At 37.4% G+C, this 14,868-nt stretch overlaps 1 protein-coding gene across 1 annotated transcript in view; it reads right to left on the reverse strand.

Annotated features, from left to right (window-relative positions):
- Nucleotides 1–14,082, reverse strand: part of TMEM72 (transmembrane protein 72) — a 30,184-nt gene extending 16,102 nt beyond the window's left edge. The window contains exon 1 of the mRNA XM_049790724.1: nucleotides 13,744–14,082. Coding sequence (XP_049646681.1) covers nucleotides 13,744–13,813 — 70 coding nt within the window. The 5' untranslated portion in view covers nucleotides 13,814–14,082. The remainder of the gene's footprint in view (nucleotides 1–13,743) is intronic.
- Between the last annotated feature and the right edge of the window lie 786 nt (nucleotides 14,083–14,868).

The raw sequence follows: 14,868 nt of genomic DNA on the forward strand, positions 1-14,868 counted from the left end.
TGTTGATATGGTGTACAAAGTCTTGTAGTGTTCTGCCTATGTTTACATCAATGTACTTTATGGATTCAGCTCTAATCTCAAGATCTTTGTTCCCCTTTGAATTGACTTTTGTGTAAAATATGAGATATGGATCTAGCTTTAATTTCTTACAAGTGGTTATTCAATCGTACCAAAACTCTTTGGTGAAGAGTCTGTCTTCATTTTATTTCAGGTTCTCAGTTTCTGTTTCAAAGATCAATTGACCATATGCTTAGGGGTTTGTCACTGTATATTCTATTTTGACTCATTGGTCTGAAGGTCTGTCTTTGTTCCAATAGCATGCTATTTTGATCACTATGGCTTTGTAGTACAGCTTCATTTAAGTAAGGGGATGCCTCCAAGTTTCTTGTTTCTCAGTTTGGTTTTTGTTATTCTGGGCCCATTATGTTTGCACATAAACTTTTTTATGTAAAAAGTGTTTGTTTCACTTAAATTCATAAAAAAATACTTTCTGGAAAGTTGACAGATATAATTTCCTTTTATTAATTGTTAAACCATAAACAAAAGACCCCAAATGCTAAGATTTTTATCTGCAAAGCTTTTTTAATTGTATAGGAAGTAAAATTACTGTTACTAACTCCATGTAACTGGTAGCCATGGGTGGATGCCCTTAGTCATAATTTGCCACATTACAGAAAGAATATTACACAAAACCTAACAAAGCATATGACAATTTGATTAGGATCAAATCTCAAAGTCTATTTGTGGATTTTCAAGAGGGTAAGTCTATTCCCTGTACCATCCATTTTTACCCTTCAAATTCTGAGGCAGAGCAGGATGATTTTAGTAATGTGGTTTTGTTGGAAGTATAAAAAATGAAAAGGGGAGAAGAAACAAAAAACCTAGAATGAATTGTCTGGGTGTTATAAATATGAATTTAGAAGAAGAGGGAAAAAGTAACAAAGCAATACAAGAGAAAAAGAGAGAGAAAAAAGAAAACCAACGAAGCTGTAACAACAAAAATACAAAAAAAGCAAAGAACAAAAACCGAAACCCGCAACTATGAAAGACAAGCAAAAAAAAAAAAAAAAAAAAAAGTCAAAAGAACAAGAAAAAACCCACAAATACTCATGCACACAAAACCCCAAAAACAAACCAGCAACTACTTAAAAAGGTTTGTGTTACTTCTTCTCTCTCTCTCTCTTTTTTTTTTTTTTTGTTTCTTTTTGGACCACATCCTGCAGCGCTCAGGGATTACTCCTGTCTCTGCACTCAGAAATCGTTCCTGGCTCGGGCGACCATATGGGATACTGGAGATCAAACCTGCATCTGTCCTGGATCAGTTGCATGCAAGGCAAAATGACCTACCACTGTGCTACCACTCTGGCCCCATCTTTCCCACTTTCTTTTTCCTTTTGCTTTTCGTCCTCATCTTCATCCTTATCCTTATCCTCATCCTCATCTTCTCTGATCAACTTTTCCATCCTGGCCCAAATCTTTTTTCTCCCCATCGACTTCATCTTCATTCTCTTCCCCTTCTACATCTTCGTCTTCATCATCAAACTCTTCCTCCTCACCATTCTCATCTTCATCACTCTCATCTTCTTCCTCTTCATCCTCTTCCTCTTCATCTGTACCATCCAACTCTGTATTTGAATCAGGAGCTTCTCTATCATCTCCTTCATAACTATTCAGTTCAATTGGGGAAAGAACTTGAAGACTTTCTTGGCAGTCATTCAAGTTAGTAACTTCATTGTTAAACGGATCCAGGCTTCTCAGATACTCCAAATTTTTCTTAGAATTTGAAGTGTCCCAGCCTTTTCTGTTTTACACTAGTATAATTATTTTCCTTCCTTTTACTCTGAGCTTGTGTCTATACTGAGATTTTAAGTGTGTTTCCTGTAAGCAACAATTGGTTGGGTCAATTTGTTTCCTGATCATCCACTGGCATCCAAAGAAACTATGACAGAATGGGCTGTCATGCCATTATGTGTATAGTGTCAACGCTGTTGCAATTGTTTATTTGGTTTATATAAGTGATCTTTCAGTAGTTTATTTAGAGTTGGGTTGGTTATTCAGACCATATGGGAGATCTGGTATGATCCTCATTTTCTTTTCTTTATGCTTAAGGTGTTTCTTCTTCCACCTCTCTTTTTGATTTTCGTCAATTTTGATTACTGTATGTCTTGGTGTTGTTCTGTTTGGGTCTATTTTATTTGACACACATTTTGTCTCTGGGATTTGTGCAACTATCTCTTTCCAAAAGGTGGGGAATTTATCTACTAATATATTTCCTATAATTTGGATATTATTTCCCTTACTTTTATTCATTAAGTACCTTACATTTTCTTCCACCCTTTTGTCTCTCTTTTCTTTTTGACTCTTTATTTTTTCAATGCTGTCTTGTTAATTTTCCTTCGAGTTTGTCTCTATAGTATTCTGCCCTTGTGATTCTACTAAAATATCTTGCTAAAGTGTTCTTTAGTTCCTTCAATTCCATTTGTATAGAATCTCTCATCTTCTGAAAGAGTTCTTCTTTGAGTTGGTTGGATTGCTCATCTATTGATTGCTTAATCTTGCTGGCTACTGCTGCCTTGATTTCTGTTGCTAAAACATTAAGTGTTGATTTTAGGTCCTTATTTACCAGGCTCAGGCGTTTGAATGAGGTTGGAAGTTTTCTCCTTAGGCCTAGGTTTCCTCCTTATCTGCAACTGTAATTGACCTCTGATGTTCCCCCATTGTTCTTCACATTTCGGGGGCTAAGGTCAAGTATTAGGTTCTCTATTACTTAAAAATCTGATCTATGGGGCCAGAGCAGTGGTGCGAGCAGTAGGGTGTTTGCCTTGCAAGCACTAACCTAGGACGAACTGCAGTTTGATTCCCAGGCATCCCATAAGGTCCCCCAAGCCAGGAATGATTTCTGAGTGCATAGCCAGGAGTAGTCCCTGAGAGTCACTGGGTGTGGCCCAAAAAACAAAACAAAACAAAAAAGAATCTGATCTATTGTATTGATTATACTAAAGGAAGCTACTAATATACTAAAGGAGGTTACTAATATTTTCAGATTATTTCTCTAACCATACAGGGTTATTTCAGTATGCTAAAAATATAAAAAAACAGACAGAAAAACCTAACAACCTGACAACTAATTACTTGCTTTTGTCTACTGAATTTTGAGGATGTATATTGTCTGAGAGAAAGAAATGTTATGGTTCACCTGCCTGGAAATAAAAGATATAAATTGAAATGGTCAGATGAATGTGTTAGTGTCTGCACTGATTTAGGATGAGACAGACTTCAGGAAGGGTGATTGTCTTGGCCTAGGGCTTGGGGAAAAGTATCTGGGGGTTGCTTTGGGGACTTGGGAGGATACAGATTCACCTCCACCTTTATGCTTTGTAATTTTTCTTTGTTTGAGGATTATATCTTACCGTGCAGAATCAGGGGTTACTCCTGATTCTGTTCTTAGAAATCACTCCTTGTGGGTTTGGGGAACTATATGGGATACTAGAGATCAACCTTGGTCAGTTGCATACAGGGCAAAATTTCTACCTCCTGTACTATTGTGTCATATCCTAAGCTTTTTATTTTTATTTATTTATTTATTTATTTATTTATTTATTTATTTATTTATTTATTTATTTTTGGTTTTTGGGCCACACTGGTGATGATCAGGGGTCCTGGCTATGTGCTCAGAAAATGCTCCTGGCTCGAGGTACAATATAAGATGCCAGGAATTGAATCGAGGTTCGTCCTGGGTCAGCTGCATGCAAGGCAAAGACCCTACTGCTGTGCTATCGCTTGGGCCCTTAAGCTTTTTTTTTTTTTTTTTTTGATTTTTGGGCCACACCCGGTAACGCTCAGGGGTTACTCCTGGCTATGTGCTCAGAAGTTGCTCCTGGCTTGGGGGACCATATGGGACACCGGGGGATCGAACCGCGGTCTGTCCAAGGCTAGCGCAGGCAAGGCAGGCACCTTACCTTTAGCGCCACCGCCCGGCCCCGGCCCTTAAGCTTTTTATTTTTAAGAAAATGTCAAAACATTTCAAAACTGAATATAATATTTAATTATTTTATTAAATCACTGTGAGGTACAGAATTAAAATATTGTTGATAGTCGAGTTTAAGTCATAGAATGTTCCAACACCAATCTCTTCTTTTAATCATTATATGTATACAAGTTCTTACACTCCAATACTTGATTTAGGTATATGTAATTTTAGATATTCTGATAGGCATTTAGGCACCATAGTTTTTATTTGCATTTCTCTATATTAAAGACTAATGAGGTGGGACATTTTATTTACTATTTTCTTTTTCTTATTTTATTGAAACCATTGTGATTTACGAAGTCCTTCATAGTTGGGTTTGAGAAATACAATGAGTCAGGGCCAATCCTGCCACCAGTGTTAACCTCACTCCACCAAAGCTCCCAGAGTATATCCCATACTACCATCTTTTGCCCCCCACCCCCACTCCCAAGCCTGCCAATATAACAGGTCCATTTAAAGTTTAAATTTAGATTGTTAAGAGTTTGGGTCTCTTGAGTCCACTGTTGTTGACTGTGGCTTGGATATTAAGTTCTGCAGAGATTGAAAGAAATTGTGGGGTAGTAAGACAAGGAATGATTGGTTGTAACAGAGAGAATGGGCCATGTTGGTTTAGAGCTGTGGTAAAGTTATATAGCCAGGAGATGAATTGATAGTACAGAGGGTAGGGTGTTTGACTTGCATGTGGCCATCCTGGATTCTATCCTGGGCATCTCATATGGTCCCTGAGCTGTCCAGGAGTGATTCCTGAATGTAGAGCCAGGAAATAATCCTGAGAACTTTTGAGTGTGGCTCAGAAATTAAAAAAAAAAAAAAAAAAGCTACATAGCCAAACCACAAAACCAGAGTCAACAACACTGAAAACATTCGATCCAACTTACAATCATGAAACTTGAAAAAAGTGCCTGTTAAGGTAGCAGATTGATAAATGGTTGTGAGAGAAGTTGGGGACACTGGTGTAGGAACTGCTTTGGAACACTTCATGTCTAAAACTCAATTACAAATAACTTTGTAACATAGTGCTTTAATTAAAAATTAAAAAATGTAAAAATACTTTTAACATAACATTTAAATGATGGAGGCATGTAAACGTTCAATTTTTATTACTCATATTTAGCATTTTGTCTAAAACAGCTCTGTTTAAGCCATTATTGAGGATTTACCTGCTAATATAAAAGTTTTACATACTTTTTAAATATTTAAAAGTTTTGAGTTTTAAAATTAAGTTTATAATTAATTGTGAGTATCTGTTAATATATAACAAGGTAGAAATGAAAATTATGTATTTTACTATAAATGGATATTTAATAATTAAGTGACATTTGACAAAAAATTTATCTTTGTAGAACAAAGACACTATGTTTCCTTTGTTTTTTGATGAAAGCAGTTAGTTGTTTGTTTCCATATTTTTTGGTCTGTTTCTGGAATACTTTATCTTTCAATATCATAATTGTCTTTGTCAAAATATACTGTTTGGATTTCTGTGATTTGATTATTTTTTTGTTTAGTTTTGGTGTTGGACCATACCTGGAGGTTCTCAGGGATTACTAGTGGCTCTGAGTTAATGGTCAACTCCCAGTGGTGATTGAGATTGAATATTTGGTATTGAACATGGAATTGAACATGGAACAGGCTTGTGCATGACAAAGGCCTAACTTGCTGTATTATCACTCTACCCCTATAATTAGACTTTTATAGTTAAACTTAAAATGAAATAGCATTAATTATTTAACTTTATTCTCTGCCTATAATGTATTTTGGCTAGATTTGAAACTTTATTTCTTACGCTAATTTTAGAAATAACCTTTCGTTTGTAGAAAAACTTTGCTAAGATTTTGACTAGAATTGCATTCAAACTATAAATTTTAAAGAGAATTAATATTTTAAAATGATCGAATCTTTTGACTGTGAATAAGAAAGATATTTATCTTCATTAATTTATGTCTTAAATTTTTATTTTACCTTAAGCAGTATTTTCCGGTAGCAAGTATATAGGCTATTTTTCCAGTTTGTCAAATTTATGCCAAATATTTAATATTTTTTCCATGTGTCATTTACTAGCACACAGACATATAGTTGGTTACTAATATTGGTTTTGTTTTCTTCAGTTTTGCTAAATACTTTATCACTTTTACAATTTTCTAGTATATTGTATCATGTATTTTATCCATGATCATGGCATCCTTTTCAAGGTTTTATTTCTCTTTGCAAATACATTTCATTATATTTTTCTCTTGTCTTCTACTAGTTAAGATATTTAAGTACACAGTTGATCAAAAATGGTGAGAGATATGTTTAGTCTTTTGCTTTTAAGTATCTATATTTTTATGTAGATGCCCTTTTTTAGGCTGAAAAAGATTCTATTATTGTTTTGATGTTATTCTTTCTTATAAGAGAATATTTACCTGTGTCAAGTGTTTCCCAATATCTGTTGAAGTCATAACATGACTTCCTTATTTGTTAAGACTCATGAGGAAATCTCAGAAGGGCTTCCTCTTCTCAACATCAGTCACCTGTATTTGAATTCATTTTTTTTATAATAAACCTTTTCATATTGTTGTACAGAACTGAGGACAATTAGTCAGCTTATGAACATTAAAAGAAAGTTCCTTTCTTTGATTTTATCTTTACATGCAGGGTGAAACACAAATAGGTTAATGAACTGGTTTTGATGACTCAAGTTCAAAATGTGAAGGAAAAAAGTGTCAGAATCTTCATAGATTATTTTCTCCCTCCCTCCCACGCTTAAGGGTACTTTGCTGCCTTGTAATTTAATCCCGATCTTCCTTCTTTCTCTGATTTGTAAGAAGACACAGTTCCTGCACATTCCTCTAACATGATGCTGTATTGTGAGAATCTATATTCCAAGTAGTTTGATGTTTTAGTGAAGACTAATGACATTGGTGGTGGGAATGTTGCACCGGTGAAGGGAGTGTTCTTTACATAACTGAAACTCAACTACAATCATATTTGTAATCAAGCAGTTGAAATAAAGATATTAATATAAAAATAAATAAATATAAAGGTAAATAAAATGCTTTTAAATCAATAAAAAAAGAAAAGCAGAACAAAACTCCCTCCTAAAAAGACCAGTGACGGTCCCATAAAGTCAACTCTCACCAACCCCTGAAAAGAGCCTCAATGGGTAACCATGTAGGAGAGGTGACACCGAGATGAGGGAGATGTGTGCTTATCAGAATTGCACAGCTAGCCTCCAGAAAGCAGAGCCCACATACTGCTTTCACACTAAACCACTAAGCACTGCATGTACACAAACATCACCTGATGATCTTATGACCAAGAAGGAAGTTCACTGCCCTTTATTTAAATTGCCTGCTCGTGGGTAATTCTTTGAACCTAACTGACTGAGCACATGTTTAAGTATCCTGTCCCTACAACAATAACTGAGTAGTCTCCCCAAAATTGTTCTCAGAAGGTTTGATTCTCTCACTCTGTGCACCCCTTATCTGTCTTCCTGCCCCACTTGAGCCAGTGTCTTCTTGGGCTTTGTCCTGAACTCAACCAGGCCTCAAGAACACTGGGAACAGACTAATAACTTAGAGGGTAGATACAAGTATTGTCCTTATTTTATAGATGAGAAAACTGACTTTACAGTAGTTTGGAAGAATGACAAACATATGATAACATACCAGTAGGTGGAAGAGAAGGCAGCAAGACACATACAACCTCTCAAACACAGTGCTGCAGTGCTGCAGTATTTGGCACTGGGTGTGTGTTTATTTACTATCTTGTATTTTTGAACAGACAACAGGCTTTATTGGGCAGATACTGTAACAACCTAATCTATGTTGTCTTTATTGCACCAAATGAAAACTAAGCAATTGTTTAACAAACAAATGAATCCTAAGTAAAGTTCCAGATTTCATTTTCTAAATCAAAGTATGAGGACAAACTCACACACACAAAAATAAATTCAAAAAAAAAAAAACTTTAAGCCAAATTATATTAACTTTCGGTGATAGGAGTGTGGGATGGATTTGGAATTTGCATTTGCTCACAAAGACAATCAATAAAGAAAGGAAAATAATTTGCTTTCATGTGGAGGATTTTAAAATAATGTGGTACTGTTTATGCAATAAACTCACCTATGAATGTGTTGGCGTGCATAAAGCTTGAATGATAGGGAGTGGTCATCATGAAGAAGGGTAGAAATCAGTATGGGGCCCTTGAAATGTTTTTTTTTTTTCCAGCAGCATTAGTTGTGTGGGTTTTTCCTCTTATGGGTTGAATGGAATTAAGGTCAAACTGCATACTCTTTAAAAAGTAATGAGAACATTTGAGCTAAAATGCTCTTTTGGTCTTTGTCTATATAAATAAATCAAGTATACATTTGGAAAGGAGTGTGGCAAAGAATAGGGTTGTGGGGAAAGTGGAAGGTTGGCCCTTTATGTAGAGAAGACATTAATGGGTTAAAAATTTGAAACATTTCCTGGCACCATAAAAAGATCTCAGAGTTCGATAATGAACATGACGGTAGCCTGTAGTTGATCCCATGACAGTATGCTTCAAAGGTTGAGATACCCTGTATCTCTTAGGCCTTTCTAATTTCCCCAATTAATGTGCCTATGCAAAAAATAAACAAAAAACCAACTTGCCACACCAGTCCCTCTTATTTTATTTTAATTTTTTTCTTTCTTCTTTTAAATTTAAACTCATAGCTTCTACACAAGGGCTCATTCCCATTGTTTTGTTGTTGTTGTTATTGTTTGTTTTTGGGGGTCTCATCTGGAGGCACTTGGGTGTTATTCCTGGCTCTGTGTTCAGAAATTGCTCCTAGCAGGCACAGGGGACCATATGGGATGCTGTTCTGGATCAGCTGCATGCAAGGCAAATGCCTTACTGCAGTGCTCTCTCTCTCTCTCTCTCTCTCTCTCTCTCTGGCCCTTTTTCCCCAAAATAACCATAAAATATAAATCAGCTTATTCTGCCTCATAAATTGAGAAAAAATAGTAGATGATACCAGGGGCAAGCAATCTCATAAACATTGAGTGGAAATAAAAAATGATCAGTCGTAAATACCCAACCCAAAGTCAAGAACAATAGAATCAAAATACCTAATCTACAACAAGCTATACACAAAAGGGACTTATTACACTAGCAGTCCAGGAGGCTAAGGGTGGAGACAGAGGAAGTATGCTGGGGACAGGGGAGGAGGGAGTTCAACATGTACCTTAAATATAATTGTGAAAGACTTGTAATCACATTGGTCACAATAGAAATTATATATAAAAATAAAATAAAAACCTAAACCCCCCCCCCAAAAAAAGCCTCTGAATCATTTCAGATTAAACCCCAAATGATTGATTGATTGTGAGAAAGAACATGTTATTTGGCCAAACAGGACTTGTTCAAAATGGCTTTGTCACAATTCAAGTTCATTTTCTTGTTGGCTCTTTTATACCATTCACTTTGTAATTGTTTATCAAAAGTTCCTAAAAGTCAGAGAGAAATCACTGACCTGTGACGGGCATGTTGGAGCTCAACACAACTGGCTGTATGAAGTCTAACAAACTATCTAAACATTTTGAGTATTATTTTTTTTTTTGAGTAGTAAAATAGAATTAGGCACCAAATCAACACTCGCTGACATTAGTACTAGGGCTGTAGTAAGATGAGTTGATAGCACATTGCCAGTCATGTGCCTCTGAACTCCAACAGAACATCATACTGTGTAAGTTCCCTCTGGAAATACATGCAAACTTGTCCTTCCAGGTGAGTTCCTGGAGTAGGTTTTTCTAAAGATTGCCATGATGATATACATGATAATCATGTGTGACAATCATTCAGAGAAAGAGAATAAGTAATTGGATCAAATAAGTTGCTTACATTTAGGATATGGTTTGTCATTTGTGTTTGAGCTTCAGTGAACTGTATGCATCTCACCATGATCCCACCTATTTAGACCTATCAGTATTGACTGATGTTTGAGGCATAACATAGACTGAAGGAATGACCCTATTATACCCTCTTGTTTTGCCCTGGAATGGCTGAGGCATAGAAAACATACCCTTTAGCTGAATCAGATTAAGAACACAAAAGCAGAGTCTCAGGAGGATGTTGTCATCAATTAGAATATGTCATTTTAACTTGCTTTTTGTGGGACTTTGAGCAAAGAAATTTACCTCACCAAGTCTCAGTTTTCTGGCATACAGTGAGGCTTAGGGTGAACATGATGGTGCTTCAAAGATATCTATAAGGGTGTTATTTTTAGAATATGTAGCACAGAGCTTGATTCACATTAGGTACTATTTACTATTCATTATCAGATATTACACCAGAGCAGAGGCTGAGAGTGGAAAAAGACTTCATGAGTTGCAGTGAGAAGACTTTGGTTGCAGCCCCTTTACACTGAGGACATTTGAAAAGCTTCCCCAAAGCAGCGGGATACATCTTCTTAGCATTTCCCTTTCTGGGAGCTTTCAGGCACATCTCTATGCAAAGATACAGATGGGAATACCAGGCTTTCCTGGCAATGGTCATGTTTCAGGTCAACGTGTCTCTCTTCTCTCCACACTATCACCCAGAATCTAGAAAACTGTCAAGTCCCTCATCAACACCTTCCTGGTAGCTTGGGGCAGTGGTTGAGTAGTAGGGGAGGAAATGATAGCAATTCCCTCAGACATAAATATATGCAGTAGTTCAAGGAAAAGTAAATCTTGCTTTCTAAGAAAAAGGCTAGGGATCAATTCCATTTTGTAGAGGAGGGTATCTGGCAACTGGATAAAGCTTTAATGTTCCATCCAGTGTTCTCACCATTCATTGTTGCTCTGTCCCATTGCCCAGACTCATACAACAATTGCTATTGCAATGCAGACTAAATCCTATGACCACCAAAAAGGTGTAAATATGCCATGAGCAGGTTGCATGGGCATAAGGAAGTATTTTTCTACCTCTACTGATTTCTCTCATGAATAGTCATTCCCTGAATGTCCTACAAAGACAGAGACAGTGCAGGGAGTGGCATGAAGGAAGTCAAACTAACACTTTTTAGCCAATGGATGGTCTGGGAAATTCTTTACTTTTTCTCAGTCTTTACTTGTCTATCTGTAAAATGGACCAATAGGGTATTTTGTGGGCTCAAAATCTGTGTCTAAAAAGAAGATACCAGGAAATAAAAGCTGATGTTAAAACAAAATGCTGTACTGAGGCCAAGCCAGTGTAGGTTTTGTCATGTCAGGAGTTGTCCCATTAAATCAATAGTAACTAGAAACATAGCCTGAACTCATGAAGAGCAATGGTACATGTGAATAGCAGTCTGCTAGCATGATAGGATTCATTCACAACTTCATCTACTGAGCAAAGAGAATAGCTGCTGCTTGCTATAGACAAAGTCACTTATTATTTTGGTAGTGTTCTCTGTGACTTGGGGCCTTAAACTCCTTGACAATTGCATTGTGTTTCTGTGTCACTATTTGCTAAGACTGCTGCATGAGGATCTGCCAGGTTGCTACAGCTAGCACTCAGAGTGACCTTGTGTCACACACTTTTCCTAAGACTTGAAAAATGCACATTCTTTTCCACAGGGGACCAGAGACCACCTTTGGTTTCAGCGTTTCTACAGATCGACAGCTTTTGTCTTAAGTCTTCCTTTCCAGCAACTATGTCCCTGTAAAACAAGGCCTTTACTTAAAAACACAAGTTTAAAAAGAGAGGCTTCAGAGAATAAAAAATGTTCAATTTATACACTCTGGAAATAGACCACAAGTTCAATGATGCTGGAAGAAACTTGAGATTTTTTTCCCCGAGTACTAAAGCCCTTTCTCTTGCTTCCTACTTGTTCCCAGAAATCCAGAGAGCTCAAACAAGATTAATGGAAAGACTGGCAACTTTTTGCCTATGTGCAACCTGAATTCTAATAAAACCAAATGGGTGTCTATCTTGAGTATTGCTAGCAACCCTCTGCATAGAGATAAGGGTTAAGGGAGTGGTGTGTGAGTGCATATGTATGGAAAAAGCATGTGTTAGTGTGCATGTGCACAAGAGTGTGTGTCTTCAGACATTTTTACTGGCTGAGATAAATCAGACTTTTAAACTCTTAGTGAACTAGAGAGATAAGATAGTTTAAACAGGTTCCTATCAGGAGTTGCAGGTCTGGGTAGAATATGGTCGTTAGAATCAAAACCACGATATCTGAAAGCTGAAAGGGTCCTGTTTTCTATATTTGGAAACTAAGTCCAAAGTAGGGCATGACAAGATCAATGATGGAACATTGATCTTGAACTCCTGGCATTATCACCCTTTCCCCATGATGGGATGTTCAAGTGGTTGGTTTTATACATGATAAGGTAGTTCTGACAAGCTAAATTTGGTCTGTGAATTGGTCTTTATTCCAGGCTCTTAAACAGAGCAATTCTAGATCCCTTTTGATACTTGTTTGACACAATTCTCAGAGCAGGGTGATCTTTGTCTAGAATTCTTCTCTTTTCTAAAGTCAAAAGACCATCCTGGAAATCACTTTACTTTACAGTGTGATCTTGAGCAAGATCGCCATCACAATTAGGATTTGACTTAGGGGTTCTATCTTGTAAGAGGAAAGCTTCTCCACATCTTTCTGTGCTCATTCAGAAACTAGTTGAGTGAAGGGTCTACTGGACAGCCTAGTAGTAGTTTTGGCTGACAGCCTGGAGATGATGTAGATTTCTCCAGCTCTAAAATATGTAACAGACTTCTCTTTAAAAATTTATGTCTTCAGTTTCCCTTAGCAATGTCCATTACAACAAATTTTAACCTTCTGGTGCATATGGTTATCTCTCCTAATTAGAATAGAAAATATAGACCTATAGGGGCCAGGGGACTCTCCCAATATTGACAAGGGACAAGGCTGGAGTAGGAACTAGTACTATCTGAGTCCAAGCTTGGGGGAGTGTATTTACCATTTGATAAAATTCACATGTAATTTTTTTTGTCTGATGGCATGAAAGACATTAGTAATACACTGTCTTATCATCCTCAAGGGATTGTCTAAAAGGGCTAAAAGCTTAGAATAAATTCTTGTTATCACTTTTCTCACATAGATCTTGGTTATATTAGGGCCTTCCCGAGAAAATTGGAATCTGATCTGGAAAGGTAAGCAGGCAGAATTCAGCTGTGCCCATCTCCTCTGATGATCTGTCTATTCTTAACAATTTATGTTGATCTGAGGTCATGTGAGTGTGAGGAACCGTCTACAGGGTTCCCAAATTCTTGTCTCTGATGCCTTAAGAAAAACCTGGATAATAATCCAGTCTTATCTGCAGCTCAGCTTGCTTCATGTACTGACAATTCTGTCTCTGAAAAAGGATGTGACTTGAGTAAAAAGAACGATGAGTTCTATTAACCTTTTCTGTAATTGTGGAGGGAGGCATCTGCTTCTTCCATTTATGAGGCCTTAACACTTCCTATAGTTCCATTATCCACCTCACAGCAGACTTCAGGAAGTGAGACAGACCCTCTTCACAGATGGGATCTTCATATCCTTTCCTGGTCACATATATGAATAGATTGGTGCCAAAGTAGAAACTCAACACCAAGCACAATGTCTCTCACTCTAGGATCACCCCCACTATACCTCATGAGAATGTTCCTCAGTAAGAAGGAAAATAAAGAGCAGATATGGCCAGATTTGCCCACCACCCGTGGCCTGCTGCCACCCCCCACCAACCATCACTCTTGCTATGTTTAGTATGTGGGAGACAGTATGGAATATGCTATCTTACCTGCAGCAGTGCATATGCCCAGGAGCCGGCAGGTATACTCCAGTCCAGTCCAGAACATCTGCAGATTCATAATGCCAGGGCCAGAACAAGGTCTCAGGAGGCAACAGAGTCTTCTGCTCCAAAAGCTCCCAGATGCCGTGTGCACAGGAGGCTGCAGCTGCCAACTCCTGATTCCTCTTCCCTAGGGCTCTGAATTCTTAAATCAGACCTGGCCAATACATCCTGGTCAAGGTGTGAATAGGTATTACTCTTACTTTCCCTGCTCAGCTGCCCATGCCCTTGTGTGGCATTCAGCTTAATCATTACCTTGGAAGAATGCCCCCGCTGCTCTGCAACCCAGGCCAGCCTAGAGCTGCTGCTTGCTGAGATCAGAATGATCAGGGCTGGGTTGGACACAGCCTGGAGCTGGCAATTAACCATTTCTGGTTGGGAGGAGGGAGGTATTCAGCTTGCCCATGGCCCTTCCTTTAGTTCCATGAATGTCACACCTGGCCCCAGACCTGCAGTGCCCAGAGATAAAAGTTTTCTGGACCATGTTTGTGTGCCTGGGGCAAAGGGATATAACTTTCAATCACTAAAGAAATAACATTAGAAGTTAATTTTCTGCTTTTTTTCTTTTGCATCAAGGTGGATTGGAAAGCTTTTAGTCTGTGGTGTATTTGGACTAAGACAGATATACTTAGCTCAGGACCATGCCACACACACACACACAGACCACTTTTTAATCTTTCAACTGCATCCCTGACATTTGATGTGGGTAATTACTATGACTTCTTAAAAGGGGAGTTTCTATAGCAATAATTAACTGGGTGACCTTGAACAAAGTATTTATGAGCTTTAGTAACTTTTACAGAAAACATACAGGGTTGATTGTTCTTTAAGCCTACTCTGAGAGCTGTACTAAGCCCAGTTTCTAGAACTAAACAGTTAAGGAGTTTACTAATTCCCAATTTACTAACTTATAGAAGAGATTGGATGGCTTCATGTTTTTGTTTTTCTTTTCCAAAATCTTTTACTTTTATACTTAGAATAAACAACCCAATACATTATGAATAAATATCCAAATTAAATTCTGGGAATAATAGAAAATTCAGTCAAATTTACTTTATTTGTAAATATTTACTT

Source organism: Suncus etruscus, chromosome 17 (assembly GCF_024139225.1).
Source record: "Suncus etruscus isolate mSunEtr1 chromosome 17, mSunEtr1.pri.cur, whole genome shotgun sequence".
Classification (NCBI taxonomy): domain Eukaryota; kingdom Metazoa; phylum Chordata; class Mammalia; order Eulipotyphla; family Soricidae; genus Suncus; species Suncus etruscus.